Raw genomic sequence first — 25,103 nt, 5'->3', positions numbered from 1 at the left:
CCCAAGGTGCCCACCTACTACCTGAAACGAGGCATGGCTGACAGCACCTTGGACAGTTCCTGCAAGGTGCGGAGGCGACTGTGCCTTCCTTCTCGCGAGCACTAGTGGAACGGCCTGACGAGCTGAGTGGGAGTCTCGCGAGAGTGGTTGCAGCAGGCTGGAAGGCACGGGAGCGCGCGGGCCCGCCTCGGACGCGCGCGCACGCTCCCCGCCCCCAATCCGGGAGCCGCTCGCAGCCGGCTCCGCGCCTGATCGCCGGGTGCAGCGCAGCTCCCCACGGCGCGCAGCGCGACTACCTTTCTGCAGCCGAGCGGTCGGGGCTGGTGAGTCCTAGGCCTGGGGACCCAAGGAGGGCTTTGCAGGGAAGCTGCGAGCTGGGCTGGAGAGGTGTCAGCGGCTCCAATTTTCTGCCTTCAAAGCGTCCCTTTTCATTTGAGGGGCAGGTCCGAGCTGCTGGAGAGGTGGGGAGTCGAGGTGACCTTTCCTGCTTGGGGTGGGGAAGAGCTCCCTGGAAACCCCTAAACCCTCTTCCCCATCCCTGTTTCCTCATTCCCTATCCCTGCAGAGGGAGCCCGGGATTTGGGTGACGTCAGGTCCTTGGATGGAGCCTGAGCTTTGGGCCCTCCACCCCACAAACCCCAAGTTCCACCTGGCATTCCCTGGAAGCCGGCCGCTTCCTTTTGGGATGGCGCATGCAGCCGGGGATGGGAACATCTGGAATCTGGTGACCATGGTATCACAAAAGGCACGGCAGGTGGGCCCAAGTTGTACTCGCCCCTGGGAGGCCAACCTTTGTACCGCTGGTCTGAGCAACCTGATTTTTGGAGGAGGGGGATGGGTGCACTGCCTAGGACCCGGATACCGCCAGGGCTTTGGGTAGTGGGATGGGGGTGTTGGATGCAGCGCATCCAACGTTAGCACCAGTCAGTCACGGGGAAGGAGGGAAGATATGTAAGAACCAATCCCTGTCCTTGCCTTGGGGTTCTCCTGATCTGGAGTCTGGGGGAGTCAAGTGAGACTAGGACTGATAATTGGCTGTCAAAGGCCTATTTGAGGAGATCAGCAAAGAGCAGGGTTGGAGGACAGAGACAAGAGGCAGCAGCTGTCAGGAGGAGACTTTCCGGAAGTGGGATTTGGAAGGAGGCAGAGGTGAGAGGGCATCTCAGGGTGGTGGTAATGGACAAAGTTCAGAGGTGGGCATGGAGTGTGCTGCCCCACCCCAGCCTGTCCCTGGTGGGGGGAGGGAGGGGGAGGGAGGGATGGTCTAGAGAAATTTGCAACCCGTGCTTTACCCATTATGCCTTCACCATCGGGACTGTGAAAGAGGGAGAGGATTCTGGCAGGGCCACCACGGTTGACAGGGATTCTGCTTGGAGTTGCTAGTTTAGCTTCTGTGGGAACTTGGAAAGACAGGGGTCAGTTCTCCATTGCTGAGAGAGAACCATGTCATGGATGGGCCACCGGAAAATGGAGTATTAATAGAGGGGACTAGGAGTCCTGGGACTTGTGGCCATTTCTATTTCTCTTTTCTTTATGTTTTTTTAAATTGTAATATGTATGTTTTGTGTGTGTGTGTGTGCCTGAATGTATGCACTATTGTGTGCAGTGTCCTCAGACAACAGCATTGGATCTCCTGGAGTTACAAATGGTTGGTTGTGAGCTGCCTGTGTGGGTACTGGGAATCAAAGCCGGAGCCATCTCTCCAGCCCCAGTGTGGTTGTTTCTTTAGCCCCCTCTCTGGCTGGTCTCTGCTGAACACGTTGATAGCCCTCTCAGGGTGTCTTTCTGTTAACACTTTCTCTAGGGACAGGAGAAGTGGAGTAAGTAGTGACCTCCCTTGAGGAGAAGTGTCTTGTTTAGTTTTAGAGACCCCTCTGAGTTCCTCTTCCCGCTCCCCCTCTGCCTGTCTGGCCTCCTCACAAGATTTCCTCCCCGAGCTGCACTTCCTGCTTTGCTGTCAGTTTGGGGTCTGAAGCTTTCCTGAAGGAAGTGTGATGCAGCTGGGTTAACAGAAAAGCCGGCCTTTGCCTGTTTAGGGGAAGACACCAGTCTTCCTGGGGAGGGTAGCCAAGCATTAAGTATGAAATATGGGGCCTATGAACTCAGTGTGGGGCTCAGTATGCTCCGGCCGGATCTGATCTTCCCTCCTGCAGGGCCTGTTGCCCCCATAACGTCATACTAAGAAACAGAGTGGATCTGAGTTCAACCCTCCAGATTGTGTGGAGTCCAGTAGGAAGGCACATGCCCGTAATCCCAGCAGTGGGAAGACTGAGGCAGGAGGATTACTGGGCATCTAAGATCTTCCTGGGCTACTGAGCAAGGCTCTGTCTCAACACAAAACAGCCTCCACCTGTGAGGGATGGAAGACGAGCCCGGAGGGGTGAGCGGAGCTGAGCGCCAGTGACTGCTTTAGAATTTACAGTGGGATGAAGAACAGTGATGTTTGGGAAGGGTCACAGAGGAGGTGTGGGAAGCGATAGGGTTAGGGAAGGTCATAGGCTGGTCTGGGGCCACTGGGGTGGCTAGACATGCTATTCTTCAAAATGTGTGTATGAGAAGCTTCAGCCTGTGGTAGAGAGAGAGGGTAGTGGGAAGCAGGGATTTGCAGCTGATTGGCATAAAGCTTCAGATGCCAGGTGCAGGGTCTGTACCTGCAGGAGGGCACCACAGCGTCAGCAGCATGAGAAAATGCCCAGGAGAGTGCTGTGTTTTGAGGGTGATTCATAGCTTTGGGCTTCAGGACTACAGATGGGACTGAGATTAGGAGAAGAGAGCCAGAGGTCGAACAGGAAGTAGAAACGTCCGTCTTAGCCAGTAGGCTGTGGGCAAACAGAAGAAAGACCTCTTCTGTGCCAGAGATGAGGGACTTTTGCTGGCAAGCTCAGAACACGTGCAACTAGTCTTGGGGCCGGACCTGGAGCCAGGCTTGACCTTCCATTTACCACAGACTTTTATTTTTACGATTGCAGGACCAGTCATACTAAGGAATGAATGAATTATAGTCTAGGTTCTGTAAACAACTTTCATTCATGCTCTGTTGGATCAGGTGTAATGGAATAGTACTCAGCAGCTGGGAGGCTAGGGCAGAATTGCTGGAATTTTAAGGCCAGTTTGGCCTAAATAGTGAGTTTTAGGCCACCCAGTGATACCTAGCAAGAGCCTGTGTCAAACTAAAACCAAACCAAAATTTCAGTCATGTATGGTATCTTATTTGGTAATAAGATGTTTTATGAAGCCTATATTTTTCAGGAGCATTGTAGCATGCTCCCCTACGCCCTAATTACAAAACATTCTCATCTGAAGAACAGATTGCTAATTCTCCATCTAAGAGCTTTGGTTATAAAAGCCAGGTGATTTCTCTCATTTCCTGTACTATTCTTTTCTCCAAGAAAAAAAAAAAAAAAGTAGCTTTGTCCTAAGGACCAAGGACCCTGCCCCTGCAGGTCCTGTGACCTCAGCCTTCTGCCGTCCTTCTGAGTCCTTACTTTCAGAAACAAATGAGACTTCTGCCCTGGAGCATTCACATTCGACCTTATGACTTCTCTGTCACTGACAGCTCACCTTTGGTAAACGACTTGAGGTCTGTGACAGGGTCAGGCTGGAGTCAGAGTTGGGGTAGCATCCTCCCTTGAGGCTCCTATAGTTTAGTTTTTACCTCCACATCCCTACTTGTCTACCTTGTCTTTTCTGGAGGCCTTTATTTTGGAAGCAGGCTCTCATTCCATATCTGTTTGGGGAAGGCGGTGCCGCCTCAGGCACCCTGTCTTGTTCTCACTGGCATTTGGTCCCTTACATCCTTGGCTTCCACTGGGCCATCTTGCCTCTGTGCCCTGCCGAGAAGCAGATTCTGTTCTGGTAGCTCCACTTAGAAAATGGTTAGACCAGGGCAGTGTTCCCCTGCTTCCAGCAGGGTGTCCTGTCTTAGTTGTAACCCTGTGTCATCTAAAACACCTAGACACACTTCCTCACTCTCACGTGCTCTTCAGTCTGTTCAGTGGGAGGGATATTCCAACCGGGACTGTATGCCCAGACTCCTTGGCTCAGGCAAAAGGGTGATGAGGGTGACGGGGGAGACAGAGCCATGCCTGTGTTCCTGCCCTCTCCCCATCTACTTGTTCTTTTGAAAAATATGAGCATTAAAGCTTTAACATTTTATTTTCATTTTTGGTATGGGTGTCTTGTCAGCCTATGTGTCTGTGCACCGCTTGTATGCCTGGTGCCTTTGGAGGCCAGAAGAGGGTGTGGGATCCCCTACACTGGGGTTAGAAACAGTTGTGAACGGCCACGTGGGTGCTGGCTGGGAATGGAAATTGATCCTCTGGAGGACCTGTGCTCTAAACATCTGGGTTGTCTCTCTAGCCTTTTTCTTTCTCTTCTTCTTTTGAGACAGGGTCTCATGGAACCCAGGCTGCTGCCTAACCCACATTGATCTTCCTGCCTCCGCTTCTCAGATGCTGGGGTTATAGACATGTTCTACCACACTGGGCAGTTTTTCATGCATCTCTTGAATTCTAGCAAGGAGGGTCCTTGTGGAAAGCCATACATGGTACGGTGGATGCTGACCCTTTGTGTCTCTCACAGTACCACTGCCCATCAGTCATGCCCCTCCTCTGCTGCCTCCTGAGCCTCTGTCCTGCTTTCTTTGATGCCTTCCTCCTGGTTTGTTGATGTAATTCTGTTTCCTGACCTGGAAGAAAGCTTCCTGTCCAGTGTCGCAGCTGTTGTAGTTTTGTTCGGGTCTCATTCTGCAGCCCAGGGTTCACTTAGTACCCCCTTCGCTTTTTTTTTAAATGTGCAGGTTTCGAGGGTTTATGGGGAGGCCCTTTATAGCCTGGAATGACCTAGAACTGATCCTCTTGCCTTTGTTGCTAGAATTATAGGTGTGTCCCACCACACCCCTTTCATACGGTGTTGGAGATTGAACCCTGAACCTTGTGCATGCAGACAAAGCTACAGCCCCAGCCTTTGCCTTGTTTGGTTGTGATATGAATCTGACCACCTGCTTTCCCCTCCCAAGTGCAGTTACGATAGGCATGCACCATCGAGCTTGGATTTCAAAAAAAAAAAAAAAAGATTTTAGCTTTGATTATGTGCAGGTGTGTGTGTCTACCTGTGGGTATATGCACGTGAGTGCAGGTGCCTGTGGAGGTCAAAGGTGTCGGAGTCCCCGGGGCTATTACAGGTTGGAAGCAACTTGATCCTTTCAGCTCCCTACCTTGTTCTTCTTTTTCCCAGTGTCTCTGAAGCAAGGCTCTCAGTCCTCTGCTACCTGGCAGCTGTGACCTTCTGACTGTCAGGTCAGCCTAAGTCGTGCCTGACTGCTCAGTGGCCATGGCCATTGTTGACCTAGTTGGCCAGTCATTAAAAAAATTAAGATAGATCTGTACTCATTAATAGGAACGTTTTCATTACTTTATTTAAAAATGTTTTTCTTGGGACTGGAGAGGAGATTTAGATGTCAAGAGCATGGTCTGCTCTTCCAGAGGACCTGGGTTCGGTCCCCAGCACCCACATGGTGGCTCACAACCATCTGTAACTCCAGTGACAGGGGCTCCAGTGCCCTCTTCCAACCGTGGCAGGTACCAGGCATACAGCTGTCTTACATACACACGTACACTAATCACATATGCACATAAGCTAAATATGCTTTAGACAATATTTTTATGGACTGGAGAGATGGTTCTGTGGTTAAGAGCATTGGCATCTCTTCCAGAGAGGACTGTGTTCAGTTCGTTTGGTTCCCAGCACCCACATGGTGGCTCACAACCTTCTGTAACTCTACTGCTGGGGGATTTGGCATTCTCTTCTGGCCTCCACAGGCACTGTACAAGCGTGACACACAGATGTACCTGCAGGCAAAACAGCGAACACATTAAATACATCTTTTGTGTCTTTTTCTCTTCTATTTGTTTATTGTGTGTGCATGTATGTGCTATAACATACTTATGAGGCCAGAGGACAACTTTCTGGAACCAGTTTCCTTCTTCTGGCTTGTGAGTTGTAGGGAACTCAGGTTGTCATGCTTGATGGCAGGGCCTTCATCCGCCGAGCCACCATGCCACACGTCCCTTCCCTTCCCTTCTTCCTTTCTTTTCGAAGCGGAGTTAGGATTTATAGTTGTTTTACTTTTGTATTTATTTTACGTTGAATCTATTCCCATGCAATAAAGTTGTTTCTCTTTTTTTTTAGATTTATTTATTATATATAAGTACACTGTAGCTGTCTTCAGACACACCAGAAGAGGCCCCAGATCTCATTACAGATGATTGTGAGCCACCGTGTGGTTGCTGGGATTTGAACTCAGGACCTCTGGAAGAGCAGTCAGTGCTCTTAACCACTGAGCCATCTCTCCAGCCCCGTCTTGTTTCTTCAGAGACCCTTTTGCTTCCTTTACTGGCTGAGGAACATTTTGTTCCTCTTTGGTGAGAATCTTCTCAGTGTATTAGGGGAGCTTTATGCATGTGTTGAACCAGTCATGAGGTCTGTGTAGACAGTGGTGCATCTTGGGTATTTTGTTCAGTTGGCTATGTTGGATGACCAAAGAATCTGGGTTGAAATCCTTAGGTTCTGTATTATTCCCTTTTTTTTTTTTTGTTATTGTTGTTTGTTTGTTTTTTGAGACATCTCTCTGTATAGATAGCTCTTTGTCCTGGAACTGTGTAGACCCAGCTGGCCTTGAACTCACAGAGGTCTGCCTGCTCTGCCTCCTGAGTGTTGTGATTAAAGGCACTATGCCTGCATCTGCTTTATTCTTTGCAAGTGCTCACCCCATGCCCTTGAGACCTCCTAAGTGCTAGGGTTACAGGAATGAGCTTCCTATGGTTTTGTTTCTTGAAAGATTCATTTTATTCAATTAGGTGTGTATGTCTGTGCACGGGTATGTGCATGTAAGCATAGCTGCCCTTTGGAGATTTCTGGATGTCTAGACTTGCTCAGAGCTCTAAACCTTCTGATAACAGGTGCTGGGAAGCAAACTCAGGTCCTAATTGTTGAGCTAATTTCTTCAGCATCCTCCGCCATAGCCCAAGATATTCTCAAACTCAAAATAGAGCCCAACTATGACCTTGGACTTCCTAAAACTTCTGCCTCCATCTGCCAGGTGCTGGGATTAAAGAATGAGTCACCAAATCTGGCTTGAAAATTTTAATTATTGGGCTGGAGAGATGGCTCAGTGGTTAAGAGCACTGTACTCTTCCAGTGGTCCTGAGTTCAATTCCCAGCAAGCACACGACAACTCACAACCGTCTGTAATGGGCATCCAATGCTCTCTTCCGGTGTGTCTGAAGACAGCGACTGTGTACTCACATACATAAAATAAGTAGATAAATGTTTTTAAAAATCCAGCACTCTCGTTGAGCCACGGATCCCGTGTCCAGTCTCTCTTCTTGGCCTGGGCTCATCTTACTGCCGCTGCGCTTTCAGAATGGCACGCACTGCTGTTTTAAAGGGACAGCTTTGAGATACTTGTTGGCTTTCTGGGTATGCATGCCCCGGAAACCATGCTGCTGCAGCTTGAGTGGTTTCATGGGTGAGTTCTTAAAGGTATGAAGCTGCTGACGCCGTGATTCTATGACTCAGGGTAGAGATAAACCCTTTTTACAGATCACCTTATACCACTTACGGAAAGAGAAAGTGAGAGTTCATCCAGAAAGGATTTTAACATAGCCTTAAGCACTTTAAGTGAGAGTGGCTCTTAGGGAAAGGATAGGCCACACCCAAGTCTGGGTATATTCTTCTCAGGAGGGTTGCACTGAAACATTTTTATAAGATGTTGTTGAGTGGGGCTGAAGGGATGATGGCTTAGTGGTTGAAAGCACTGGCTGCTTTTCAGGAGGACCTGGGTTCAATTTCCAGCACCCACATGGCAGCTCTCAACTGGCTATAACTCTTAGTTCTGGGGTTCTGGTGCCCTCTTCTGGCAGCTGTAGGCATTGCATGCGCCAAGAACATAGACATACTTGCAGAACAAAACAACAACAAAAACAGATGAGAAGAAAACATTAGATTATGCTGAGAAAGTAGGTTTTGATTTTTTTTTTTTAATTTCATGCCCTTAAAACATACTGTGTGCATGAGCACATGACATTTCTGTTAGGACATGTGGAGGTCAGGGGACAACTTTATGGAGACATTTCTTCTCTTCCACCTTTATGTGGAGTCTAGGGACGGAACACTGGCTGCAAGGCTTTTTGGTGAGCACTTTACTGACTGAGCTGTCTCTAATCTGGTTTGTTTGTTTGTTTTGTTTTGAGATAAAGTCTCATGATAGTCCAGGCTGCCCTCAAAGTCCTGGTCTTTAAGCTTTTATGTCCCAAATACTAGGTTTATAAGAAAGTATGTGCCCTACAAATGTTGGTTTTGTTCTTAAAAAAGAATTGTGGTTTTTTTTTTTTTTTTTTTTTGTTGTTTTTTAAGGAGACTCAGTATTCCCCAGGAATGAGCTCACTAATTGGCTATCTAATACCAAGTTAGCCTAAACATATGTGTGTGTGTGTGTGTGTGTGTGTGTGTGTGTGTGTGTGTGTGTAGTAAATGTACTTAGCAGGTTATTGTGTTTATATAGTTAAACATGATACACACATATGAGAATAATTTAAAAATCCATGAACATGAGGGGGTGGGGGAAGGGCATAATGTAAATATTGTATTCATATATAAAATTCTAAAAAAAAAAAAAAAAGGTAAAGAAGAAAGTTTTTTACCCCAGTGTGGTGGTGCACACCTTTAATCTTAGCCACTAGGAAGCAGAGATAGGTAGACTTCTGCTACTGCAGGGCTAGCCTGACCTACATAGTGATTCTGGGCTAGCCAGTATAGTAAGGCATTCTATATATCTAGACTCTGTCTCAAAAAAGTTAGATTTATTTGTGTGTGTGTGTGTGTGTGTGTGTGTGTGTGAGAGAGAGAGAGAGAGAGAGAGAGAGAGAGAGAGAGAGAGAGAGAGAGAGAGAGAAGGGGGGGAGGGGGGGAGGGGGAGCAAGTGAGCAGGAGTAGATACATGCATGATGAGTGTCATGGTACATTTGTGGAGATAACAGCACACTTTGGGGAGTTGCTTTTCATCTGTCATCTTTTTGTTGTTGAGACAGGGTCTCTCTGTGTAGTCCTGGCTGTCCTGGAACTCACTTTGTAGACTGGGCTGGCCTTGAACTCACAGAGATCTGCCTGCCTCTGCCTCATTGCAGCTGGTATCTACCTTGTTTTTGAAACGGTGTCTCTTGCTGTGTCTGCTCTGCCTGCTTTAGGCCAGCTTGGTTTCAAACTTTCTAGAGATTCTCCTATCCCTGCCTTCCATCTTGCTATAATGGGATTACAAGGGTGAGCCTTACATATATGTCTGTCTGGGATGCAGGGATTGAACTCACCTTTAGATCTGTGTAGCTAGCTCTTTCACCCACTGAGCTATCTCCCCACCCCTTAGAGTTTTATTTGTGTATGATAAAAATGTTAGCTTTTTGACTGGATAAAAGCTATCTATGTTGGGCCTATTGGGGAATGTTTATCTCATCACACACTGAGGCAAGATTGTTATGAGTTCAAAGCTAGCCTAAAATACATATTGAGTCCTGGGCTAGCCTTGGATATAGTGTGATAACCTGTTTCAAACCAACCAATCAACCAACCAACCCCAAAGTTGACTGAGGGTTTTTTATTATTGTTTTTGGAAGGACAAAATCCTTCACTGGGTCCAATGGTTTTAAGGGCAAAGCCAGACCTTGCCCACAGCCTTTAAGAAAGGGATAACTCCGTTTGCTTTTTATCCCTTTCCACCTTTTAATAATATTTTGGTAATGTGCACATGTTTGGATGTGCCCAAGGAAACCAGGAGCTGTTGGATCTCCTGAGGCTGGGTTTCAGGAGGTTGTGAGCTGCCTGGGACTGAACCTGGGTCCTCTTCAACAGCAGCTCATGTTCCTAACCACTGGGCTTTCCCTCCAGCCTCTTGGAATCTCTTCGCCAGTCCTTTCCTCCCTCCTCCTGAAGCTCTCTTGTAACTGCCCATTAGCTGTTCTCACCTCCTCCCTCTCATTCCAGCTTGTTCAGTGTCAGTGGAGTGTGGGGCAGGCTCCCGAGGCATCCCAGGGCCCCACACGCGCCTGCATCTACTTCTTTCCACCTGTTGAGTTCATGGTTTGTCCCACCTACTTACATCAGAGCCCTCCCCCCCACCCCCAATCTCCTCTTTTCCAGCTCTTCCCCCCAACTGATTACCTTCTTTAATCTTTTTTCTATTTTTGTGAATTTGACTCAGTATCTCATATAAGTAGACCCATGTGGCACTTGTCTTTCTGTGAACAGCTGCCTTTCTTTTCTTTTTTAATAACTACCCTTCTTTGTGAGATGGGGCCTTGGTAGTTCAGTTGATCTTGAACTCCTGATCTTCCTGCTTCCATCTCTTTGTTGCTGGCACTATGGGCATGCTTGGCCATGCGTAGCTCAGCCTTATTTTCAGATTTAACATTTTTTGGCAACAATATTGCACAGATGATTGTGTGTCCTTCTGCGCATACATTGCCTTTTCATTCTGTTATCACGAGCGCTAAGTTTAATCATTTGTTCTGCCAGATTCTCTCATTTCAGGGATATCTTTCAGAATTAATAAGCAGTCTCAAATGTGACACTCGCACTGTTGCTTTTCCATAGCAACCTTCTCACAGTGGCTTTGAAAGCCAAGTAATCCCTGCCTATGTCTGCTGTTACTCAGGGATGGCAGAGTGGAGGTGTGTGTGTGTGTGTGTGTGTGTGTGTGTGTGTGTGTCTGTGTGTCTGTCTGTGTGTCTGTGTGTGTGTGTCCTTACCATGTGTGTGTGAATGTGTGTGTGTGTATCTGTGTGTGTCTATACTTACCATGTGTGTGAATGTGTGTGTGTCTGTGTGTGTGCTTACCATGTGTTTGTGAATGTGTATGCCCATGTGCGTTTACCCAGAGGCCAGAGGAGGATGCCAGGGATCCTGACCTAGCATTCTCCACCATATTCCCTAGAGACGTGTCCTGTGTGGGTACTTGCTGGGCTTTGGCCATGTCGGCTGGCAAGCTCTGCTGATTCTCTTATCTTAGGATGCCAAAGTATGAGCCAAACATGGTCAAGCATGCCTGTAGTACCATCAATAAAGAGATGGAAGCAGAGGATCAGGAGTTCAAGACCAAGCTGAACTTCCAAAGGCTCCATCTCACAAAGGACGGTTAGGTATTGAAAAAAAGACAAACAGCTGTTCACAGAAAGACAAGCTGCTACATGGGTCTGCTTATATGAGATACCGAGTCAAATTTACGAAAATGGAAAAAAAATTAAAGAAGGTAATCAGTTAGGGAGAAAGCTGGAAAAGAGGAGATTTTGAGAGTCTCTGATGCAAGTAGGTGGGATAAGCCATGGACAACAATGGGCTACAGGCACATACCATACCAATTATTTAGGTACTGTGGATTCAAATTAACCCTCTCACGTTTGTACAGAAAGCCACTGAGTGATGATATCTCTAGCCCCAGAATGGTGATTTAGTCATGTCTTCTGCTTTATCAAAAGAGCTTTGTAATGACTCAGTGGTAATAGTGGTTGTCCTTCCAGAGAACCTGGATTTGATTCCCAGCAACCACATGGGGCTGTTGCCCGTGTCCATGGCTCCCTCGAATAGTCAGGCCCAGTGGGGTGCAGGATGCCAGCTCTGAGTGTAAGGGTAAAGAACACAGCCGGGAACAGCTTCAGGGACCCGGTTTGGTTTATTGGGTGGGAAAGGGGTTTTCACGTCCCTGGGGATGTGGCCAGGGTCTCTGGGGCAAGATTTGTGTGGCTGTGTACCATTGGCCAGGATGGGGGTGTTAGAAGATGCTTCATCTGCATACTCGGGGTAGGGGTGGGAGAACCTTATAAGGTCAAACAAGGAGTGGAGCCTGGTAGCTCAAGGTCATAAATTGCTGCCAGGGTTGATGGTGGGGGGGCGTGGCTTTATGGCTCTGGGCTGGGATGGGAGAGGTAACCAATTCCTGCCATCTCATGCAGGTATCTGGGGTTGGAGATCTTCCCACCATTCTTCCATAACCCTTGGCCATCACAGTCCCACATGATAGCTTATAACCATCCATATCTCCAGTCCTGGGGATCCAGTGCCCTTTTCTGATACTGCACACATGTGGTGCAGAGACAAACTTGAGGCAAAACACTTGGACACATAAAATAATACACATTAAAAACAACGAAAAAAGACTTTGCTCCCCCCACACACCTATTTTAAAGAAAGATTTAGTTTTAGTTTATGGGTTTAAATGATTCCCCTGCATGCGTGTGTGTGTGTGTGTGTGTGTGTGTGTGTGTGTGTGTGTGTGTGTACTAGGTACTGTATGCCTGCCTACTTTCCACAGAGGTCAAAAGACAGTGAGTCCCTAGGAACTGGAGTTATGGACAGTTTTGAGCTATAATGTCTGTGCTTGGAACTGAACCTGAGTTTTCTGCAAGAGAAGCCAGTGCTCTTAACCACTGAGCCATCTCTCCAGCCCCTCCCCCTTGTAATTTTTGAATTTGATGTAGGTGCATGCACATAGGCATACAAGCTTCACACAATACTTGAAGTTAGAGAACAATCTGGGGGAGTCATTTCTCTCCTTCCACCATGTGGGGCCTAGAGATCGAACTCAGCTCATCAGGCTTGGTCTCGGGCACCTAACCCATTAAGTCCTGCCTGTTCAAGCCTGTACATTTAATCATGTGATCTACCACCGAGCTATATCCAAGGGCCATTCATTTCCTTCCCTCCTGCCCCGCATCCCAGTTGGCTTTCACCTTGTGTTCCTTCTGCCTCGGCACCGTGAGTGCTGAGATTAAGTAAGGCCTGTGTGCCACTCTGACAGGCGGGGGGCTCTTTCCAGGTTTTGTGACCCATGACTGACGTTATCCATATCTAGCTTTTGATTTAGGAACTTTCACACTACTCAGAAGCGCAAAGGATAGTGGGGACGGTGTACGTCTTCACTCCGATGGACGCGCTGCTAACACTGGCTCCGTAACCAGGCTGGGTGGTGGCTTTTATCCTGCCCAGACTGTGTCCTCGTTTTTGACGTCACAGATTGGTTCTGCTTACAAACAAAACAAAGCTTTATATCAGGCAAGCTTTGAAAATGGTGGGTTGCCATGGTACTTGACTGTGGACCATTTTTTCTGGTCTTAATTACATATGCGTCCACTTGGAGTTTGGTTCTAGCTGGTGATGGCACAGTGGCTTCCTTGCATTATCTAAGTGTGGGCTTTTCTACCCGTACCCTAGTTCCCGAATAACTACTTAGAGGCTTATTATTTATGAATATATGCCTATGCCAAGCTAGGTCTCTTCCCCGAAGAGCTTGTAACTTATATCAATTCATTCAAACCATCCTGTGTCTTCCACATGGCTGGCTATCTCTCCTTAGTTTCATAGTTTGACTTCCTCAGAGTCTGAGGGGATTCTTTTCCCATGCTTGACTCTCTCCCAGAGTTCCTCGCTCTGCCAGATGTCCCACCTTCTACTCCTGCCTTAGCTCATTGGTCATCAGATTTTTATTGACAGGTGATGCTTCCACACAGTGTAGAAGAGATGATCTCTACAGCCTTAACTGATGACTTAAGGCACGTGCCAGGCAGGCTTCTGCAGTTTCTGACCTTGTGTACCCCAAATGCCGGCACGAACCCCTGCCGGCCAATCTTCCCACCATGACCATGACATAGCTTGTCCTCCCTGGACCCTGTACCACTTCTCACCCATGCCTCTGGTGTGGACCATCATCATCTGCCTGCTGGGCTAAGTGATGGGAGTCTGGCTTTCTTCCTTGTATTCTGCAGATCCACCTCTTGGTCCCTTATACCTTGCCTCTTACTAGTCTTAGGAATCCCAGTCTCACTATAGTGTCTCAAGCTGACCTTGAGCTTGTGCCAACCTCCTGAGTGCTAGAGCTGCAAGTATGCATCAGCATAGCAGGCCTGTTTCTCCCATGTGACTGACAGCAAGGGGGCTGCGGACTGCTTTATATGCAGGGCAGACGCCACATCCGTCTTGCTCAGTCTCTTTCCTTGGCGTCTGGCAGGGAACGAAATGGGTCTTTCTTTTGTTTTGTTTTGTTGTTTTTTCTTTTGTTTTGTTTTTGTTTTTGTTTTTTTTTTTATGAGACAGGGTTTCTCTGTAGCACCTGGCTGACTGGGAACTCACTCTGTAGACCAGGTTGGCCTTGAACTGACAGAGATCTGCCTAGCTCTACCTCCCAAGCACTGGGATCAAAGGTGTGTGTTACCACTGCCTGAATAGGTGAAGTAGGTGAATACACGGCAGGAGGGAGGGCCACTTAGTGTGTGTAGGCTAGAGGGTGATGTTGTTGCCCACCTTCTGTGAGTTTTCTTTCTTTTCATTTGCTCACTTGTTTATTTACTATTGTTTGTGCTACGTGTGACCAGAGGACACGTTTTGGGCGTCAGTTCTCTTTTTCCACTGTGGGTTTCAGGGATCTAACTAAAGTCAACATCAGATATATGCCGAGTTTACCCAGCCCGAGTTCTCTCCGTAGCCCTGGATGGGGTTTTCTGGGGCTAGACTTTGTGCTTAGAGGCAAATGGCGGTTCTAGTGTCATTTCTGTTGCTGTTATAAGACACCCTGCCCAACTGGAGTTGATGGTGCACATCTTTAATCTCACTATTAGGAGACAGAGGCAGGTGATCTCTGTGAGTTCAAGACCAGCCTGGCCTATGTAGTAGGTACCAGGCTAGCCAGGGCTGCATAGTAAGACCCTGTCTCAAAACAACAAAACAAAATATGCTGGCCAAAAAGTGACTTCGGAGAGGGAAGAGTTTGTTAGGCTTACAGTTCCAGGTTATAATCTCTCACTGAGGACTCACTGAGGGGAAAGTTGAGGCAGGAATGTAAGCAGCTAGTTACATCCAGTCCGTAGTCATGAGCAAAGTCAAGGAACATAGAGATACTGCTTGCTTACTAGCTATGTTCAGCAAGTTCTCTTCACTTATACAGTCCAGGATCACCTGCCCTGGGTCTTCCCACATAAATCAATAGTTAAGACAGTCTCTCACAGACGTCCCTATAGACAACTTGATTTACCCAACTGGTCAATTGAGGTTCTCTTCCCAGGTGACTCCAGATTGAGGCTAGTTGACAGTTAGAACTAACGGGCATGGTGGACATAGCTAGAAGGATGTGGCTGACATTGACTCCTTGATGGGAAGAGCTGCTGCATTTGGGTCCATTCTGCAGTGGGAATGGGAGCATGTCATGCCGCAGAGAGAGCGAGAGGCAAAGCTGAAGCGGGGAGGGGAGCTGAGTTAGAGAGTGTTCTGATTCTCATTCTCATCTACTTTTTCTTTCTTTCCAGGTCAGGACAAACGGTGTGAGCAGGCTTACTGAGCTGGCTGGTCCATCATGGCAGGTAAGGAGAGGTGGGCCATGTTGGAGTAGACATGAAAATAAAAAAAGCATAAAGTCCTAGCCTTCAGAAGTCTTGCTTTCTATATGTACTCTTGTCTACTTGTCCCCACAACACCCAACTTTGGCTTACCCGTCTGAGAACTTAATAGCTCCATCTAGCCCTATGCTAGATTTTGAACCTGGGGACCTGAATTGAGCATCTTGATAGCCCTGTCTTCCCTCTGGCTGAGCAAGTCACAGCATGGGTGGTCAGTCCCCTTCTCTGGTGTTACTATTGTACTTTGAGACTTTTTCTCTGGTTTCTAAAGGTTCAGAGGTACAGAGTGCCAAAGCTGGGGGGAACTTTAAGGACCATGTAGCCTAGATACATTCCTCTGAACAACTGAGGTCTTGGAGAAGGGCAATGAGTTGAATGACTAATGATGGTGTAGAGGCCAGAACCCACATCTCCAGACTGTCACACATGCCAAAGAACTTGCTCTCTGTTGTGGGGAACAGTTTACCCCATGGCAGCTTTTATTATTATTATTTTTTTTTGTTTTCTTTTATAGATGCTGTTTTAACATCTTTGATTTCTTTGGGATCATCTTGGCCGATTCAGGAGATAGGGATATTTGGATGGGGGTACAGAGCAACCAGGGCACAAGGCCAGGAGTATATAGGATTATAGGCAGTCCAGCCAGGAGGGGAGGGGCATATAGGACCTATAGGCCCAAGAAGGGAGGACAGGGGATTTATCCAAGGTGATACCCTGTCCTGTATCTCACCCACAGAGAAAGTGAACAATTTCCCACCATTGCCCAAATTCATCCCACTGAAGCCATGTTTCTACCAAGACTTTGAGGCAGACATCCCTCCTCAGCATCTCAGCTTGACCAAGCGCCTCTACTACCTCTGGATGTGTGAGTGCTGTGGGAATGAGGGAGACATGCTGGCCTTGGGGAGGGGTGCTTGCACACCCTGCTTTCCAACTGTAGCATCTGCATGGCCTGGGAAATCCCCCGCTGGTCTCCGGCAACCTCACTTTCACTGGCCACTTGCACACTGGGCTTCAGTTTCTTTTGTGTAGGCCTCTTTTCTTCCCCTCTTTGTTCTCTCTTGTTCACAGAATGGGATTTATTTTTGCAGTGTTATTTCTTTTTGCTTCTTTACCCCTTTCTACTGGAATACTTTTCCAGGGAACCAGTGGTGACTGCCAAGATTCTGGATTTGGAGAAGAGCCTTCCCTTTAAAGCCTCATGTTTCTTGATGTGTTGCTCAAAGAGAAGAGCATTCAACCGGGAGTTAGGAGACATGGAATCTGGTTTGGATGCTCTACTTCCCAAACAGCGGGCTCTCTATTGTAGAAAGAGAGCACAGGCCACAGAGAGCTATGGTTCCAGGTAGCTGTATGGTCTAGGGTCTGATGCTCAGAGGATTTAAGGATGAGAGTTTAGAGGTGCCTGGTCATGGTCTGGGACAGGCTAGTGAAGTGGTGCTGTCATGTAGTGGGCAGTCAGAAGACACTGCTGAGGCCTGTGAGGGACGACAGGTTGTAGTATGGCTGTGTTGGCATCTGTTACAGGTGACATTGCCTTGACGCAGACCTGTGCTCAGTTGTGTCACGAGGGTAGTAAAGAATGTTGTCTTGGGCTAGTGGGTATCTCAGTTTGTGAAGGAGGAGTGAATACTCTTGGCCCACAAGCCTGATAACCTGAGTTCAATGTAAAAACCCATGTAAAAAGTTGGAAGTGATGTTACATACCTCTAATCCCAGAACAGGGCAAGATGGGGGGCAGAGTCAGGAGACAAACACCTAGATGCTAGGAAGGCTGGCTGAAAGTTGTCCTCTGACCTCCACATGTGCGCTATTGCAAATACAGACACGACACACTTGCATGTGTGCGTGCACACACACACACACACACACACACACACACACACACACAGAGAAAGGGGGAAGGAGAATGAGAATAAAAAAGCAAGCAAACAAAAATCACCATCTTTATCTTTACATTAGGCCCTTCATGGGACAGTAGTCAGTAATAGTAAAGGGTCAGACTCAGAGACTGTTCCACGACCACCTTGGCCTATGGGCAGAGAAGGGTCTACTGCTCTCTAACATGACAAGAGGAGAAGTTGGACAGATATGGGTAGCCTGTAGATATTGGAAGGAAAATGAAACTATACTTGATGGCTTCTCTTTTCCCCATTAAATAAGGAGGAGGGGACTGGAGAGATGGCTCTACAGTTAAGAGTACTGTTTATGCTTCCACAGGACCAGGGTTCAATTTCCCACCACCAAGGTTGAGGCTTACAACTGTTTGTAACTCTAGTCCTAGGCCCTCTTCTGGCCTCCACAGGTACTGCATGCTTATACAGATATACATGCAAGCAGAATACCCATACACATAAATAATAAAAAATAAAGTTAACCATTTTTAAAAATACATGGAGGAGAGCTGAGAGTGGGGGTTTTGGGGAAGGTGGGTGGGGTTAGCGTCCTTGCCTTTGTAGCAGAAGGTGAGGATGCAAAATCCATTTTCCAAGATCTGTGGGGCATGCACAGGGTCATCTGAGGTTGGTTTCTATGAATTTCTAGTCCCTTCAGGCTTCCCCAGTGACAAACACCCTTTATCCTTAGGGGCATTCAGCTCAGGTAAAGATGTGTGTCATGGTCATTCTGGGTTAATGTACACCTTTAATTTCTGCACTTAGGAGGCAGAGGCACATGGATCTCTGTGAGCCCAGTGCCAGCCTTGTCTGCATAATAAGTTCTAGGTCAATCAGAGTCATACAGTGAGGACCTATCTCAAAAGAAGAAAAAGAAAGGGAGCATAACAAAGAACTGCAGGCTCTGAGTCGGACAAGGAGAGGACTAAAGATAGAATATCTCATGGCTAGGGAAGTGTTAGCTGAGTCGGGGGTGCCCATCCCAAAGACAGAGAGGAGAACTGCAATATAAATGCTAGAGCAAGTGAGCTAGAGACGGGTGAGCTTGGGAAGAGCGGTACTAGCCAATATGACAATGGATAGTGTCGTTTCTGCGAACAGCCAGGCCGACAGGACAACTCTGACAACCTGAGTTTGTTCCTTAGAGCCCATGTAGTGGAAGAAGAGAGCAAACTCTGACTTCCACATGTGCACCATGGTAAACACAGACACACACACACACACACACACACAGACACACAGAAACACACACATACACACACACCACATAAACACAGACACACACACACAGAGACACACAGAGAAACACACACATACACACACACCACATAAACACAGACACACACACACAAATTGCTGTTTTTAAAGAACAAACAAAATCAGTAAGAACAGCAAAGCTCTAGGAAACATTGAAGCAATCGACAGGAATGGAGGACACACCTGAAATGTACAAGAAATATCCATATTTGTTATGGGGGCCTTGAGATAGTCAGGCTGGGTCAGAGTTAGGGGAGCATTTTGTCTGACCCTGGGCTCCTAGAACTCCACCCACATGAGAAGAGCTGGTCCAGAAGCTGGATTTAAGAGCTATAAATATCTCCTTAAGTCCTTGCTAGGTGCCCGTCGGGTGCTTTGGTCCTGAAGAAAAGTGTATCTGAGCCTTGAGATTCAGAAGATCCAGCAGAGGGGGGTGACTGGGGCCAAGCTTGAGCCCACCATCCTTTGTTAACTTAGCAGGTTTTTGGAGACTCATCCAATGTTCAAAGAAGAGTTCTCTGAGGTCTAAAGACCTAAGTGTATCTTAGTGCCAACATCTGTTTTCTTTCCTGTAAAACGAAGAGTCTTTAGACCTCTGCTGGCTGTGACTGGGTGATATTATGAGTTCTGGGATATTTTAGGGGAGGCAAGAAAGAAATAGGAATCTGGGTCTCACCCCTGAGAAATTTCTAGTCTGGGCGATGGATTGGAGAACTGCAGAGCAACCCAGATCTGCAGGTCAGAGACAAGGACTCAGTTTCCAACCATTGCTGTTTGCCCCGCTGAAGTGCCAGGCAGGTGGCCTAGTGGTTTGAGATGTTTTAGGTCTTTTTCTCCTTCTATTTTCTGTCCTTGCTTTGGGGTTGGTGATTTTTGTGGGTCTGGGAGAGTCAAGGACTGACTTGTTGTCTAGTAGAGAGAATCCAGGCCTCTTGCACGCTAAGCTCAATTCTAACACTGCTCTCCCAACTCCTCCCCCCACACACCAGAGGTCTTTCATACTAAGACGGGACCCTGAGGCTTTGAGACCCTTCCAGGGACCTTGATGGGCAGAAGATATGGATGGGTCTTTCTTGCTCTAAAGACTCTTGGTTGTTGGGATTTTTCAGACTCCTAGGGGTGGATTGGGGAAGTATTGACCCAAGCTCCCAGCTTTCTTTCTTACAGTCTTTACTCTGTGTGTGTGTGTGTGTGTGTGTGTGTGTGTGTGTGTGTGTGTGTGTGTGCATGTGTGTATGGTGTGTGCTGGAGTACATGATTTGTATGTGCATTTGTGTATGTGTGTGCATGTGCATGTGTGTATGGTGTGTGCTGGAGTGCATGATTTGTATGTGCATTTGTGTATGTGTGTGCGTGTGTGTTTGAATACGTTTTGTGCATTCATTGGTATGGCTTGTGGGTTCTCTCTTTTTCTCTCTCTGTTTGTGTTTATGCACTCGTGTTTATGTATATGCACATATCTTGCTGCTCATCTGTGTTCTTGCCATGTATTTGGTTGAGTCTATATGGAATCCTGGGTGAGTGTCTCCATGTCTGGACACTCACATATCTCTGTATGGATTTTGGTGTCTGTGTGTGTATTCTGGTGTCTATCTCTGTGTGTGCATGTGCTCCTGGGTCTGCAGTGAACAGCGTCACGCTGGCCGTGAACCTGGTAGGCTGTCTCGCGTGGCTGATCGGAGGCGGGGGAGCCACCAACTTTGGCCTGGCCTTTCTCTGGCTCATCCTCTTCACACCTTGCTCCTACGTCTGCTGGTTTCGGCCCATTTACAAGGCCTTCAAGTAAGTGGTTGGTGCCGACCCCAGCTCCTGCCCCTCTCTCCCTCTGACTGCTGTTCCACACTATGTGCTGTTTCCCTTGTTCACCTTTGACTGGGACTGTCAGGAGGAGCTTGGGATTCCTGGGAGTTCCTGGCTGGGTTGAAGGGTCTGGAGTGGGACCTTTCTTAGTTCCTTCCTTTTTCAGTCTACCCTTCTTGTTAAGTTTTGCTTATGGGCTGTCTGGGTGGAGCTGTCCATCCTTGTACCAGTGGGGAATGACTAATTTGGTACCAAGAAAACCCTTTATCCACGAGTCAGTAGAAGCAGCCATCTAAGACCCACTGATGCTACTCACATGCCAATGATGTCATCCGACTCTATGCCACAGGGAATACCTGTCTATGTACTGATGGGGTACCAGTGAGTGTCTGTCCAGTGCCAACTGAGATTTTCAATTTTTGTGCTATTAGGGCTGCATATAGCAACAAGACTGTCTTGGCGCCAGCAGATAAATATTTCAGGGCCATGGGGCCTTAAATCTCTTTGTCAACAGGACCAACCATTTATGTGCCAATTAGCTACTGTGGTGGCGTCAGTAAGGTCTCTCTTCTATGCCACTGCGGCTTTCTGTTTCTGAGCCTGTGGAGCAACCCACCCCTGTTCCAGTTTCTTGATGATGGAGCTGCGTGTTCTTCCCACAATGGACCCATCTCTCTCTATGCCAGGGTCACTGATACATGTGCCATGGATGGTCCTTTTATGAGGACATCCCTCTCGGGCACACAGGCCTAACTCACGGAAACCTTCAAAGATCAGTGGAGGAAGGCCACCCTCCTTACACCCTCATTTAAAGCACTTGGGTTGTTTGCTTGTCTTTATGCCCGGAGGGGCTTTGGATTCATGAGTGCAGGGAAGCCCAGTCCCTCTGCCCAGGTGACAAACCATTGTCTCTGCCACAGGACAGACAGCTCCTTCAGCTTTATGGCATTCTTCTTCACCTTCATGGCTCAGCTGGTTATCAGCATCATCCAGGCTGTAGGAATTCCAGGCTGGGGTGTCTGGTAAGAGGCAAAGGTCTGACCTGGGCTGATGAAGTAGCACTGGGGCTGTTTGCTTGTCTGGGTGCTAAGATACTTTGCTTTTCTAGGCACGGAGTGGCTTGTTATGGATAGAAGGGGAGCCTTTGGGGTAGTGGAGTAGTGTTCCCCATAGATTTGAGGGAAAGCTGGGAAAGGGGTTGTCTGGGTGGCCAAGGAGTGTCAGATTTTATAGGCAAGCTGGGGAGAAAAAGCCTTGTGGCTCAGGGGCCTCTGGGAGCACAGGCCGTGGAGTATGAGAAATATGGCCACTCTTTGGCTCCTCCCCGTGGCCATGAGATGATCCTTGGGATGGCTTCTGGGTTCCCTTGTCCTACATCATATCCCCACAGCTTGCTTCTTCCTGCAGCGGCTGGATTGCCACCATCTCCTTCTTCGGGACAAACATCGGCTCGGCCGTGGTGATGCTCATTCCCACGGTCATGTTTACAGTGGTGGCCGTCTTTTCCTTCATTGCCCTTAGCATGGTAAGTGTAAGCATTGAGGGTGAGGGCTGGGGGAGGGGACTGTGATCTGAAGCCATCCCTCCTCCGGGTTACCAGAGGATTCAGGAGGCTGAGGAGATGGTGAGTAAAATGCTTGCTTCATGAGCATAAGGACCTGAGTTTGGATTCCCCAGAATCCACAGCCTGCCATGGTGGCAAATGCTCACAACACCATAGCCTGGAGCAGAGCAGAAATAGGCAGATTCCAGTTCTTAGGGCAGGCATCAGGTGAGAGAGAGGGAGGGCGTTCTCAAGCATGAGGTAGAGAGCAGTGGAAGAAGATGGCTGAAGTTGACCTCTGCCCTCTACACAGACAGCCAAGTGAACCCCCTTTGTGTTTATATACAACATACCCAAGGGGGCTGTGAGGATCTGAGCCCGAATACCTGGAACCTATGTAAAGCCAGGCACTGTGTGCACCTGTAATCCTAGCGCTCCTGTGGCAAGATGGGAAATGGAGACAGGTGACCTGTGGGGCCAGCTAGCCTGATGCACACAGTGGCAAAAAAAAAAAAAGCTTGTCTCAAGCTAAGTGGAAGGCAAGAACTGAGATTGGAGGTTGTCCTCTGACACCTGAAGTCAGTCTCTCTCTCACACACACAGAAGTCTTCTGAGTTACTTACTTTGAGGACTGATTTTTCACAAAAGGATTTCATCTGTTTTCTGAACAGCTGCCCACCCGTTTGTTTTAAACTTTTTATTATTAATAATAATATATAATATATAATTTTATAATAATTATAATATTACTGTTGTTGTTGTTGTTGTTGTTTTATTTTTGACTTTTTGAGATAGGATTTTTCTGTAGCCCTGCCTGGCTATCCAGGAATTCACTTTGTAGACCCAGCTGGCCTCGAACTCAGATCTGCCTGCCTCTGCCTCCTGAGTATACCACCATGCCCAGCTTTAATTATATATGTGTATATAATACACACACACACACACACACACACACACACACACACACATTTTAGATAGGGACTTTTTTATAAATGATTTTATTTTATTTATCTATGAGTACACTGTAGCTGTCTTCAGACACTTCAGAAGAGAGCATCCCATTACAGATGGTTGGGAGCCACCATGTGGTTGCTGGGAATTGAACTCAGGACTTCTGGAGGAGCAGTCAGTGCTCTTAACCTCTGAACCATCTCTCCAGCCCCATACATAGGGACGTTTGAAACCCAGGCTGGCCTCAAACTCAGCATGTATTGAAGAATAAATTTGTCTCCCCAGGGCTTGGGTTACAGGCGTGTGGCACTCACTACTCCTTGCTTTTGCTTCCATTTTTTAGACAGCCTCTTGAATCATGCTTCTCCTGCCCCTTTAGGGATTGCAGGATGCAACACGGTGCCCTGCGTGCTTTCCCCCCATTAACTGTTCCCTGTGGTTGTTTCTACAGGTTCATAAGTTCTACCGGGGTAGCGGAGGCAGTTTCAGCAAAGCTCAGGAGGAGTGGACCACTGGAGCATGGAAGAACCCCCACATGCAGCAGGCAGCCCAGAATGCAGCCATGGGGGCTGCGCAGGGTGCCATGAATCAACCGCAGACTCAATATTCTGCCACTCCCAACTACACATATTCCAACGAGATGTGAGCCAGCCAAGCCTACCAGGAGGCAGGGCTGGGGGCCAGTGGGACAGGGGGCTCAAGCCACATCATCTGTGTGGTGACCAAGCAGGGTTCCCCCTTCACTTTTCTCCTCCCCAACTTTGTACAAAGAATCAGAGTTATATATATATATATGTATACGTATATGTATATGTCTATCCCCTGACCCCACCTCTTGGGTCCTGCCCTTGGCACTCCGAGAGCTGCGAACTGCACAGGAAGTGTTTCTGTGCATTGGTAGCTGAGCCTATGTCCCCTTGTGAAATACTGTACAGTGGCGATCTCTTGTTGTGGTGCTAGATGTATGTTTAGAACTAAACCAGCCCCTCCATCCATCAGGTTGCCCCCTCTGACCCTGGCCCAGGGACTCCACAGGGCAGGGGGAGGCCTAGCAGAGAGCCTGGCACCCTGTGCAGGATTATGAGCCTAATTTCTGCCTTTAGTCCCATTGGGAAGCAACAGTATTAGTGCTCATGGTGATGGGCAGGCTCTAGGGGGATAGGACAGAGAGGATGTTCCCTTGCTCCCTGTAGTTCTCCCTCAGCCTCCTCTCCCCTTGTTTCTCCCTCCGTGTGAGATTCTTTGTGCTCATTTCCCTAGCTGGCTTCCCCACGATCTTTTCCCTCCCCTTGTAGCTTTTCTTTGTCTTTCGAAGGCTGAGTGGCTCAGTTATGTCTGCTTTTAAGGCTGCCCAGATCTTCCAAATCCACTCCCCAGTTCCAGGAAGCTGACACGAGAACTGAGCCAACCTTATGTGGAAGGGGCACACAGTTGGGGATTCAGAGCCCATTTGGTACTTGACACCCAGGGCATGGAAATGAAGCTCTGGTGGTCTTGATCCTGAAAGCTTGGCCCACAGAGGCAGGCTTCTCCCCCCCCCCCCAATTTCCATCCCTTTCTGCCCAGAGCCGCCTCTAGCTGCTCCACATTTCCTGTGGGGCTGGGTTGTATGAGGCACTCCAGGTGTAAAGGCCGTGGTGGAACAGAGGACAAGCATCTCATCATTGCTCCCTGGGAGAGGTGTGGCTGGCCCCAGCCCAAAAGGGTTTCTAGTTTCTCAGTGACCACTGGATTCCTGGAAAGGGTAGCTGTTCTATTTGAATCTGGCAGACAGGATAGAGGTCAGAGAGCCAGGTCTAAAGGAAGGGTCAGAGGAGAAGTCAAATAGGACCCACTGAGAGGGTGACTTACCTCTCCAGTCTCACCTGTCCCTGGCGACAGTCACATTCCTTGGAGATGCTCCCAGGTCCAGTTCAAGCTGCAAGCACAATGTCCTGAATAGGATTCCTGGTTGGCAGGGAGGAAGGCCAGTAGGGCTCTGCCTTTAGTTTTCAGTTTAGTGGGTTCTGCCCTTCCCTCCTGTCCCATTCAAGAGAACTACAGGACTTGATTCCCCGCCTTTCCTCAGTTCTCTTAGAACCCTCATCTCTCTTTAAACTGATCTTAGTTCCTGGGGCTGTATTTTTCAAGCGGCGTGTAGACATTGTCTGGTAGCCCGCTCTGTGTGAGGCCTGAGGTGGGTAGGTCTTACCAAGGAGCAGCTGGCTGTTTCTTATCTCCTTGCAA

General features: G+C 48.1%; 1 protein-coding gene across 1 annotated transcript; it reads left to right on the top strand.

The window, feature by feature from the left end:
* The first annotated feature begins 273 nt into the window (after positions 1–273).
* SCAMP5 (secretory carrier membrane protein 5) lies at positions 274–24,317 on the top strand. Its single transcript, XM_080929798.1, has 7 exons — positions 274–323; positions 15,342–15,395; positions 16,168–16,296; positions 20,209–20,365; positions 21,304–21,405; positions 21,791–21,908; positions 23,329–24,317. Exons 2-7 carry the CDS (start codon positions 15,389–15,391, stop codon positions 23,521–23,523), a joined length of 708 nt encoding a protein of 235 aa, XP_080785924.1. The 5' UTR covers positions 274–323; positions 15,342–15,388; the 3' UTR covers positions 23,524–24,317.
* Positions 24,318–25,103: the final 786 nt, after the last annotated feature.

This window comes from Micromys minutus (genome assembly GCF_963924665.1).
Source record: "Micromys minutus genome assembly, chromosome: 16".
In the NCBI taxonomy this organism is placed as follows: Eukaryota; Metazoa; Chordata; class Mammalia; order Rodentia; family Muridae; genus Micromys; species Micromys minutus.
The sequence above is the reverse complement of the archived record's forward strand: the minus strand, read 5'-3'. Positions and strand labels throughout refer to the sequence as shown.